The sequence below is a fragment of the Crocuta crocuta genome, unplaced genomic scaffold, assembly GCF_008692635.1.
Source record: "Crocuta crocuta isolate KB4526 unplaced genomic scaffold, BGI_CrCroc_1.0 scaffold84, whole genome shotgun sequence".
Taxonomy (NCBI): domain Eukaryota; kingdom Metazoa; phylum Chordata; class Mammalia; order Carnivora; family Hyaenidae; genus Crocuta; species Crocuta crocuta.
The window spans coordinates 7084134-7095758 of NW_027530213.1; the positions used below are offsets into that span (position 1 = coordinate 7084134).

At 45.1% G+C, this 11625-nt stretch overlaps 1 protein-coding gene across 1 annotated transcript in view; it reads right to left on the minus strand.

The window, feature by feature from the left end:
* Nucleotides 1–462: 462 nt before the first annotated feature.
* IFNAR1 (interferon alpha and beta receptor subunit 1) overlaps nucleotides 463–11625 on the minus strand; it is an 11977-nt gene continuing 814 nt past the window's right edge. Inside the window, exons 2-9 of the mRNA XM_077765504.1 lie at nucleotides 9748–9905; nucleotides 9499–9637; nucleotides 8393–8507; nucleotides 6039–6238; nucleotides 5778–5935; nucleotides 3203–3353; nucleotides 2562–2707; nucleotides 463–1633 (exon numbers count right to left, since the gene is read on the minus strand). Of these exons, the coding sequence (XP_077621630.1) occupies nucleotides 1394–1633; nucleotides 2562–2707; nucleotides 3203–3353; nucleotides 5778–5935; nucleotides 6039–6238; nucleotides 8393–8507; nucleotides 9499–9637; nucleotides 9748–9816 (1218 nt within the window). The 5' untranslated portion in view covers nucleotides 9817–9905 and the 3' untranslated portion in view covers nucleotides 463–1393. The remainder of the gene's footprint in view (nucleotides 1634–2561; nucleotides 2708–3202; nucleotides 3354–5777; nucleotides 5936–6038; nucleotides 6239–8392; nucleotides 8508–9498; nucleotides 9638–9747; nucleotides 9906–11625) is intronic.

Here is an 11625-nt window from a genome sequence, read left to right on the forward strand (position 1 = left end):
GGCCTTCCCCACAGAGGAACCTGTCACCCCCGTGGGGACTTCTGCGTAAATGACACTGGCCTTAGGTTACGGACATCCCAGGGCACCGTGTCGCTCCCTTTCTTCTCCCTTCAGGGGCCACCAAAATTCCCAGACTTCCTTCCTAACTAAGGATCTCCGTGAACACCTTAAATATAAACTCTACGTGGCCTTTGAAAGATAAAGAATTCTTAAAATTGGGTTTCCCTTCCAGTTACATTTTCTTCCTCCCCTTGATAATACATTTTCCTGTTCTTAAGCACATGCGAGCGAAATGGAAGGGGTGCCTGAATACAGCCACACGGCCCAGAGAAGCTGGCCCAGTTTGAAACACGACACAGATAAGGGACAGGTCAATTATATCTCAATAAAACTGAGAAAGAAAGAAAAAAAAAAGACAGTAAGCCTTAGCAAGCAACCACACGGCACATTAATAATGAAAAGTTGATTAGACACTTTTACTCCTATTTTTCACTAATGCCGCCTGCTTTCCTCTTACTGAGTTGTTTTCTACTTCTTACTCTGTTAGTAGCATTTTCTGGTCCCAAGGCTTCCTGAGGACGCTGGCTAACCTCTGCATACTTCCTTCTATTCAAAAAATCATAACGTCTCTGATCAGACAGTCTGCCCTTTCTCTGTAACTTCAGTGACTGCAAATTCAGAAGCGACTGCTCTGCTAAGCTGCGAATTAAGCTCTGAATCAGCAAGTGTTAATGTCTACTAAACGGTTACGTGTTTTGAAGCCTCAACCACAGAAGGGAGAGGTAATGGTGATGCAGAGCCAGGGTTTGGGGGATACATGGACAGGGTCCCTTGAAAATCTTATGGATCCTGTTCCTGGCACCTATAGATGTCTTCTAGAGTATGCTGTTTTCCGGAAAGCCAGTGGGAACAGAACCCAGCTTTTCTAAAGAAATTTCCTAAGCACCTACAAAAGTGTCTAAATATGTCCTGAAAAATCCCGAACTATCATGCTGGGAATGGAGGACAAATGGGTGACATGCGCGGCCACAGGCAGCACAGTGACAGTGTCACCTGTCGGGAACACAGCGAACCACCCTTTGCCACGAAGCAGTTTGCACGGTGGTGCTGCAGGCGTCCTTAGAAAGATGAGGAGAACCTTCTGATTTCACCCACTGCACCAAAGACAGGCCCAGCAACAGGCCTTTCGCTGCGCGCGTGGGAGAAAATTCGGAAAACTTGCGTCCCAGGCTGTGTTCTTCCATGTGCAAATACCACTCGGTCAAGGGCTTGCCGGTGTTTTAGGACCCGAGACCTGGAGAGGTCTTCCTGCCCCAGGCAGCCTGAGCGGACGGACCGAGCGGAGCGGCTCAGGCCCCCAGGCAATCCTGGACATTTCAGAGCTTCCTCCTGGTCACTCGGCTTCCTGGTGCGGGAAGTCTTCGCTGCATTTGCTGCCATTGCTTTCGTCTTCGTTCGAATAATTTCCCGAATCCTGACTGGTTTGGGAATTGTATTTCTTGTGATCTTCACCAGCTTGGTCGGGTTCCTCTACTGCAGTGAGAATGTTCGTATTTTCGATTATAAAACACCTTTCAGTTTGTTCTTCGGAAGTGAAGAGGAGGAGGTTCCGGAGCGGCGGCTCAGAGAAGTACTGATTTAAAAAGGGGGGGAGGAAGAGAAACAGGCTGTTTAAAAGAGCAGCAGTTTTCTACTTCTAACACAGCTTCAGTCTCTTACATCCAGCACCGAGAAAAGCTACCTTTTGGTGCACGCATATTAAAAAGTCAGCTAAGAGCCTACTGACCGCAGTTTCAGGTTTAGAAGATCGCCACTTGCGAGGTCATGTACACCTAAGCACTGTCAGGGGCAGGGGGCCGGCGAGCGCATGAGAGGCTGGAAAGGGTGGGGGTGCTCTGGGGTCGTGGGGAGTCTGTCTGGAAATTTTACAGCGTGAGGTGCTCACTCAGGTTCTCTTCGGTGACCCGCTTGCATTCACAGAGTTACCATATGCAAACAGAATGAGGCTGATCAACAATTTGCCTTCACGTCCCTCGAGCTGCAAAGCCGGAGCTCAAAAACGAGACTCTGAAGGCAGGCAGCCGCACACCCACTCAGGCGAGCCCACCATCCCCGGGCCGGGCCCTTTATCATCTAGTGCTTTCATTAAATCTGCTCTCTCCCCTCCCGGGTGTGCCAAACAAGAACCCGTGAGGTGTCATGACAGGAGGCTCATTTTCCTTATTTCCCTTTCTGTGAGGTCACCCACGGACCACACCTTCTGCAACTCGCGATGCTGTGCTAGGCTTTTGGTGAACGCCAAGCCTTTCAAGGCTCAAACAAAGGCCACGGTGGCCAAACTGTCAGAATAAAAATATGAGATGATGGGCATATTTTACTAGTCCACGTTATGTGATATCGAATGGCTGTTTCTAAAGCCAATCTACCGAAAGCTGCAGGAAATATCCCAGTCTGTATTATTCTCCGCATATCAAGAAAAATGTATGGATTCTGTTGAAATCAAATAGATCTCCCGTTCATTTCAAGAAAAATCTACCTGTCGACACAGAAAAGTAACATACCTTGTGTATTGTGGAAGGAGGTTTACTTGATGGAAAGAACACGTAACGGATACATCGCAGGAGAAGCTTCAGAACATAACTGACAACCGGGATGGACAATAATGCGACACAAATCCCAGCTATGAGCCACGTTTTGGAAGTATTTCCTGAAATATAAGGAAGTGGTGTTTAGCGTCAATGTAAGTTTTTGTTTTGTTTTGTTTTTTTTACAAATAGTTTATTGTCAAGTTGGTTTCCATATAACACCCAGTGCTCATCCCTACAGCGTCAATGTAAGTTTTGATGCACGAAGACGTTAATAGCGCGGACAGTCTGTGCGGATGGAACGTAGCCACATGAAGGGAAACATAACATGTATGTGAAATGATACATGGCAATGCATTTCCATTTAAAGACAGTGGTCTGGGGGCGCCAGGTGGCTCAGTGGGTTAAGCATCCGACTTCGGCTCAGGTCATGATCTCACGGTTTGTGAGTTTGAGCCCCGTGTCAGGCTCTGTGCTGACAGCTCGGAGCCTGGAGTCCGCTTCGGATTCTGTGTCTCTCTGTCCCTCCCTGACTCATGCTCTGCCTCCCTCCCCCGCCCCCTCAGAAATAAATGTCAAAAAAATTATTTTTTAAAGATAAAATGAAGGATTCTGACCTGATTTTGTTTTCTCACACACAGGATCACTAAAAACGCTGCTTTTATTCCACCTTTCGTCTGCAGCAAGTGCTCTGGCTTTGATACAATATACAGTCAGTGGTTTCAAGTTAGGAAAAGTAAAGTCTGTTCTTTTCTCTAGAGTTTTTTTCTACAAAAAAAAAAATAGAAGTAGATCATTGATAAAATTTAGTCACCTCATGAAGTCAGATAGGGAATGTCACTTTCCAGAATTCCCTAAATACTCGGTCCTAAGACTGGCCTCTCCCAACCACTTTGTTGGTGGATGTTTAAGAAATATAAATTTGTTTTAGACAACACATCCAAACCAAATCAAAGTTAAAAATGCTGCTTCCAAAAAAGAGTACGATGTTTTCCTAAGCCAACTTTAACGCCTAAGTACCTGGTGATTTGGTGCAATTGCCATTCATCGTATTTCCTCTGCTCAGGAGCGGGGGTTCTGGCCTTAAACTGCCTGTATTAAGGTACCACTTATAGCTCTGCGGCCTTAGGCAAGTTATTTCTTTTCTCCCGGCCCTATTTCCCCCATCTGTAAAATGAAGACGATTGCTGTGCCTCCCTGTAGCAGTCAGGCATTGCCACAATAATATTGTGTAACAATATACCAAGCAAGGACAACAAAGTAATGTGCAGTGTTACCAAATTAAACAAAACATCCTGGGGCTGGGGCCAAACATTTATTTTCCTCCCACAGAGTCTGACCAGCTGGGGAGCCTTCATTGGAGGCTGTGGGTCCGGTTTAAGTCTCCCCCACAAGCCCCTCATCCTCCTTGGGCCAGAAACTATGTGGTGCTTTGCTTTCCTCTTGGCAAGCGAGAGAAATCTGAGAGCCAAGCCAAACCGAGCTCACATCATACCCAGCCCCGTCCCACTGGTTAAAAAAGCCCAGCATCAGGGACGCTCCATCCTAAGTGTCTGCTGAACGATTTCATCAGTCAGACTGTCTGGCACAACTGTTCTGTGGAAGAATGACTGAGACAATTCATGTAAATTACTTATCACAGTACATGTTGCAAAGTAAGCTTTCGATTAATATGAGCTGCTATTGTGACTGTAATTACTGCCGCATTGACTAGACGGGACAAGATGGCAACTGAAACGATTTAATCTCTACTATCTGTCAAGCCATGTGTTAGGTGTTTTCATACATTATCTCGTTGTAAGTTTNAGCAAACTCTCTACAGGCTTTTTTACGTGCTGCTGTTTTCAGTGACTATATCAGAAGTTAAAATTTTTTTAAAGAGTTTTTTTTTTAATTTTTAAGTAATCTCTACACCCCACATGGGGCTCAAGCCCACAACCCCGAGATCAAGAGTCACATGTCCCACCGACTGAGCCGGCCAGGTGCCCCTCAGATGGTGCTTCATTTTAAATCTTATAAACATAAACATCCTTTCAAAACAATGTTACTATGACTACCACTGCTTTACAGAAGAGGAAGCAAAATCTCAGAGAGGTAAAGCACCTTGTGTAAGGTTACACAATTTGGTGGCTTGAGACACACATTTAGTTTTTGCGGTAGGGACAACTGAGAACCGACTGTAATTCTCAGTGGACTAAATTATGCTTTGGTCGCAGTGTGTTCAGATAGTTAAAAGGTTAAGTAGCCATGTCACTGGAATTTTCTCAGGTTTCCAACTGAACATGAAGTCAAGTTACAGGATTTACCTACTCAACTGCCTAAGATTTTTAAAGGCGGAGTCCTTGATTGTAATCCCACAGGGAAAAGAGATCAAGGAATAATGTGGATTATCTGATACTGTGTATTGTCTTTGTCCAGGGTTTTTGAATTTTAGTGTTTGAACTCTTGTTTCTTAACCTTTTCTTCATGAGTCCCCAGTTAAGGAGCGTCGGGTTCTCGGCTGACAGCTCAGAGCCCGGAGCCTGTTTCAGATTCTGTGTCTCCTCTCTCTGCGCCTCCCCTACTCGTGCTCGGTCTCTCTCTGTCTCAAAAATAAATTAATTATATTTTTTAAAAAAAGGAGCATTTTCAGAGGACTGATTTCCAAAGCTTCCCTCGCCGCGAAATTGGTTTTGTTGGGTGGAGTTGAACTCTGGAGGCTCGGTTACCCCTTGGGGGGGCCACAAACCATTGTACCAAGTATTCTTTGTCCCCTCGGAGGTACCCTGCCCCCAGGGGATATCTGGCAACATCTAAAGGTTTTCTCGGTTGTCCTGACCGGGAGAGACGCATCCATCATGTGCAAGACAGATCTGACCACAAAGAACGATCCAATCTGAAGGTCAACAGCATTGAGCAACCCTGGGTTAGATAAATACCCAGGAATTGTGTTAAAAATGCAAATTCCCGAGTTCTACCCCTGGAGATTCTGATTTGAGTAGTAAGAGGCTCAGCGATCTAAAGGTTAAAAACAAACGGGCCCAGACGCAGGAGACCCATAGCTAGAACGCAGAACCTGGAAAGGTGCTAACACGATTAGAGTGTCTAAATTTTGCTAAAATTTTAACTTCCAACTTTGTTTAGCCAAATCACAGTAACGGCCCTACGTTACAAACTTACACCACAAAGGTTTTGTTTGTCTGTTTGTTTTACCTCAGCATTTGAAGTGTTTTCCCAAAATACAATTTCATAAATTATTGAGTAAAGCTGGTTCAAAGACTTGTTTTCAGACTCTTCTGGAGCGCTGATATAGACCCGCAGGGAGACGTCGTTAGTGGATTTCATGTTAATGGTTGGAGGAACCAGGATGCCTAGGAAACGAACATACAGACAAGCTTGGGACTTAGGAAAACAATGTTCAGAATTTGCATCAAATGAGAGAAACACATTCTGGAGGAAAAACTACCGGCTTACTTTGTAACTGCGGATCAAATCTTTTTTCTTTAGACCAAACAGATGTGGCATTTCCATCAGACGCTTGAACACGGATAAGGTAAATTCCCTTTTGGAAAGTACTTTGAGGAATGACACACTGGGTAGTTTTGACATTTGCACAGTCTGATAGTAGTTTCCATTTACCTTCATGGCTCCCAGGAATCTTCCTAAAATAGGCACTTTTAAGAAAAAAAAAATTTTTTTATTACAAACATAATAATTCAATAAGTATTTATGATGCACCTCGAATACGCTGGACGCTGTTAGGGGCTAAGGTTACAGAGGTGAACAGTCCCCACCCCGAGGAGACTCATGATACACTGCAAGAGACGTGCATGCGACACAGAGACAACCAGAGACCTTGCTCCAGAGTGTGACAAAGCACTGTGTGCTGGGCCTGGCCGATTGTTTGCAGAAACAACTGCTGCATTCTCAGCAATGCCACAAACCAGTAATTAAAAGCCATTATGAAAAAAATCAAACTGCGCGGCGCCCGGGGGGCTCTGTGGGTTGAGCCTCTGATTTCATCTCAGGTCATGATCTTCTAGTTGTTGAGCTCGAACCCTACATCGGGCTCATTGCTGTCAGCCTGTTAGCACAGAGCCTGCTTCGGATCCTCTAAACCCCCCTCTCTGCCCCTTCCTCATTTGCGCTCTCCTAAAAAGTAAATAAAATATTTAAAAAAAATTAAATTGCAGAGGCTTACAAAGAGATTGCATTAAAAATAAAAATACTCAAAACTCTTCTTCTTTTTTTCTTTTTTAGTTTGTAGCTGGTGGGTCAGAAGCACAGCTGACAACCTGGCTCGAAATTCCTCTTGTCCTAATTATTATATGATATTTTAATATCTGTGCTCAAAGCTCCTCATGTCTACTGTAGCTGTACGTGGGCAGGCTGTGTAATGGAGCCCTGCTGTGCATTTCTTACCAATGCCATGTTCAGTGACATCACGCTGGAAGCTTGAAAGTGAACACAGTAAAAAGAAAAAAAAAATGTGACCACAGGGGGAGCACATACATCGTAGGTTACATTATATGGCAAAGGTACAGGGATTTGAGAGTGAAATTAAGGTCTCAAATCAGCGGGCTCTTTGTTAATCGAATGGGACTAAGCTTGATGGGCCTGCGCTAATCAAATAAGCCCCTGAAAAGAGAGGTCTAGAGATCTGAGATTTTCTGTCCTGGTGGCCTCCAAGAAGTAGGCCACCACAGTCCTACAGCTTCAAGAAGTGAATTCTGTCAAGAGCCACATGAGTGTAGGAGAGGACCCCGAGGTCCTCTATGAGACCGCAGCCCCCGCTGACACCTTGACTGCTGCCTTGGGAGCCTCTGAGCAGAGGGACCGTGTAAGCCAGGCCTGGTCCCCTAACCCGAAGTCAGTGAGAGGTAACAGCACTCTTTACGCTGCTAAATTTGTGGCAATATTGTTACAGAGCAATAGAAAACCATACCTCCCCCTTACCTTGACTAATTTTATCTATCTATCNGGGCTTGAACTCACAAACCATGAGATTGTGACCTGAGCCAAAATCAAAGAGTCGGACGCTTAACTGACTGAGCCACGCAGGTGCACTGACCTGATTTTAAACCTCTTTGCAGCCTGAGCATCCGCTGTGGCATAGCTTTGCCTCTATCCCTCTGCTCTAAATAGAGCTTTCCTTCCCACCCCTTTCCTCCCCCACAACCCGCTTCTCCCTCCACTTGATTTGCCTCTTTATTCCCTACCACCTTCGGGTCAACACGAACTGTGTGCAGTCCCCTCCCCCCCGCTTCTGCGGCGCCTACACGTCATCCACTGTCGGCGAGAACTGTGTTCTCCCTTCGTTTCCCACTGAGGTCATCACTAAAAAATCTGTCAAAACCAATGAAGCCGCCAAGGAGACGGGAAGGCTGACTTGAGCAACACAGAGTGGCTGGACTGAGATCATTTTTAGAACTCATGGAAAAATGAGTTCCGAAGAAAAGGTCAGGGTCATGTGTCAAGTATTGCAGAATGGGGAAATGTACATGCAGCCAGACACACACTTAGGAAAAAGAGAAGGAGCCAGCAGGCACTCTGGATACTCTGAGAGTGTGCCCATCCTACAGCAAGTGAAGAAAGTGAGGCCAAGAGAGGGCAAGGGATTAGTTCAGTGCCATCCAGTCAGTTATCGGCGGAGCAGGAACCAGAATTAAACACCCCGTTTCCAATATAGTGTCTCGCATCTCTGTCGGTCAGCATGTGTGCCAGGAACGGGGTGGGGGGAAGGGTGGGGGGGGCGGGGGCTGAGGTGGAGCTAAAGGAACCATAACGAACTGTACAACAGAAGCTGTGCAAAAAGGACTAGGACTTACTGGAGCCACTGAGCTTGAAAAGTCATGTTTTCATACGCGTAATCCCACTTAAGAACATAGATGTCATTTTTAGCATCAATTCGAATGTTTTCTGGTGGAGGCAGTTTATTTTCCACTAGAAGACAAAGAACACACAGAAAAGCATACATTTTTACTTTAGGGAGATAACGTATGGTAAGAATTCTGAGCGGCATGGGCAAGAAAGCAAAAGGCTTATGTTTTATCACGAGGTAATGACTTGAGCTCTGGTATAGATCACACAATGCAATACCGCGCAGCCACTTAAGAGAATGTGATGGAGCTGTATGTGCTCACACACAAAGAGATCCTAGTGTATCAGGTTACACAAGAAAGAGGAAAGATAGATCCAGCAGGATCCTATTTTTTTTATTTTGAAAACCAAAACCAAGAAACTGTAGGTCGGTGCATCTGCTTATACAAGCCCTGACCAAGGCAGGAGAGAGTACGTAGAAAATGCCAGCAATGCTTATCACTAATAAATGGGACTCAGGGTAAGGGGGCAGCAGAGGAAAACTTTACTTTAAACCCTTTTGTGCTGTTTGATTTTTAAAACAAAGCATATTACATTTATGATCAAAATAATAAACAAATCTAAGCTCCTAACCCTGGACCTTAATTACTGGCAAGATGTCCCGGACGAAATATGTCAGGACGCCTTCACATTTTAACACTGCACTTATAAAGGTCTACTTTTTGCAAGACTAACTGTTTTTCTAGCAGCTACTTTGCCCTTTTGTGGATTCTGAGCCAATAAAAAATAGTTTTTGTCACTAGACAGTATTTAGACTTATAGGCAGAATTTTCATTCCTCTTTACTTGAGATTAAAAAAAAAAACCCAAACGCTGTGACATTTTCCCCCCTTATGGAACTGCTGTGACAATGTTTTTGTTTCAATATCGATTAAACCATCATGTAACGTTCAGCAACCCAAGGGGGGAAAATGCCAAAATTAATAGACTGCCGGTCTGAACATACAGTTACTGAATCTAAAGTTATAGATTCAATTTATACATTAAATTGATATAATTTAATTATATAGATTTAAATATAATCTAAAGTTATAAATTCAAGTTATACAACTTACCTGTGGTCTTTATACAATACACTGGACTATAGGCACCAATTTTTCTCGGCAAAAGTCTTGCTCTAACTTTTAGGCAATAGGTAGTCTCTGGTGATAGCTGATAAATTTTATCTCTGGGGTAAACAGTTTTAGTCCTTACCTGTAATAAAACAAATAGAATTCTGCTGTTAAAAAAGCATATGCTCAAAATTTAGAACAGATTCAGGTCCCTTTGCCTTTCTGGTAAACAAAGGTAAAAAGAATGCTCACTTCTGCACCTGAAGAGTTTTTCCAGATATCTAAGCTGTATGTAAAACTCGAACTATCCAGAGCCCACATGACACCATCTTTGGCTCCAGGTGGGGAGATGTTTATTTTTATTGCCTTATCTTCGGCTTCTAAATGTACTTTTGGAGGACCAATTTGAGCTGTGAAGAAACCAAAGCATGGATTATACAACTTCACTAATACAAGGTCAAAACATTCACTCGGCAAATAATTCTAAGTGCTTCACGTGTGCCTGGAATAGTCAAACAGAGAAAGTCCCTCGCGGAGCCTACATTTTGGTGGGGCGTGTGGCAACTAAATAAGTAAATAAATAAACGAATACATACAATGTGGGGTGCGCAGTAAGGAGAAATGAAGTCACGTAAAGGGATAGAGGATGGGGGCAAGAGCCGTTTTAGGGAAGTTAGTCCGGAAAAGACTCTCTGAGACATTTGAGCAAAAATAATGTGAGGGCGTCAGTCATGTAAATTACATAGGGAAAAGGACTTCCGGGGCGAGGGTGCATCAGGTGCAGAGCCTCGGAGGTGGGAATGTGCTCCCCCTTTTCAAGAGATGAGGAAGAGGCTTGACTGGCTGAATGTCTGAAGCTGAGATCAGAGGGGTGGCTAGGGGCCAGATGACAAAGGAAAAACTCCGTAGTTCGTGGAGTTAGCGTCGGGCTGGGATTGGAGGAGAGCCATGCCGTGATTCACATTTTGGAAAGATCAGCCTTGTAAAGTCCGAGGAAGCAGGGAGGCCGGGAAGAAGCTACTGCGGAAGTTCAGGGGGCAGGTGGGAGTGGCTTGGTGAAGGCTGGCCCCAGGGCGGTCAGTGACAAGGGATCCTGTTGGGGAGACGCTCTGAAGGTCGATCATTCAGAATTTGTTGACAGGCTGGAGGCAGGATGCCAGCGATGACTCCAAGGCTCTTGGCCTGAGCGAATAAATAGGTGCTGTCCTGAGCAGGGATGGAAAGACTGCAAGAAGAGCAGGTTTTGAGGACAGAAATCAAGGGCTTTGGCCAGACGACCCTCAGGCATCTAAGCAGAGATGTTGAATTTGAGAGTTGGTGGTACCAGTCTAAAGCTAAGGGGAAAAGAGTGGGACTGGAGGTCTAAGTGTGGGCCTTTTTCAAGAGCGTACAGATGGGCTAGAAAGCCGGAAGATTACCAGCGGACCGAGCATAGAAAGAAAGAGAAGAGGTTTGAGGACCGAGCCCTGCAGCAGTCCAGCACTGAAAGAGCTGGGGAGCAGGGAGAAAGTGGCGAGGGAGGGACCCAATGTGCAGGAGGAGAGTGGGGAGGGCGCAGGGCCCTGGAGACCCAGAAGAGGGCCGGCGACTCACTCGGCATTTAGGTCATCAGAGCACTTGCCGAGAATGGTTTTGTGTGGGGATGAGGGACGGAACTGAACGCAAAGGCTGCCGACTGAGGGGCAGCCAGACACGTGCAGAGAGGGATACAGATCATTCTTGGGTTTTTTTTTTTTCCTTTTTTAGTATTGATTTTGGAGAGAGAGATAGCAAGCGAGCAGGGGAGGGGCAGGGCAAGAGAGGATCCCAAGCAGGCTCTGCACCATCAGTGCAGAGCCCAGATGCCGGGCTCGAACCCATGAACCATGAGACCATGACCTGAGTTGAAGTCAGACGCTTAACCAACTGAGCCACCCAAGTGTCCCTTGGGAGTTTTGATATAGGGCCATGGCTCACAAACCTTTTGGTCTTGGGATCCCTTCATACTCAAAGAAATTGAGGGTCTGAAAGAGTTTTTGTTTATATGGACTACGTCTTTCAATATTTAGTATATTAAAGCAGTAAAACTGATAAAATTTTTAAATGAATTCATTAAAAGATAATAATGATCAATCAGCCCATTGCACTGGG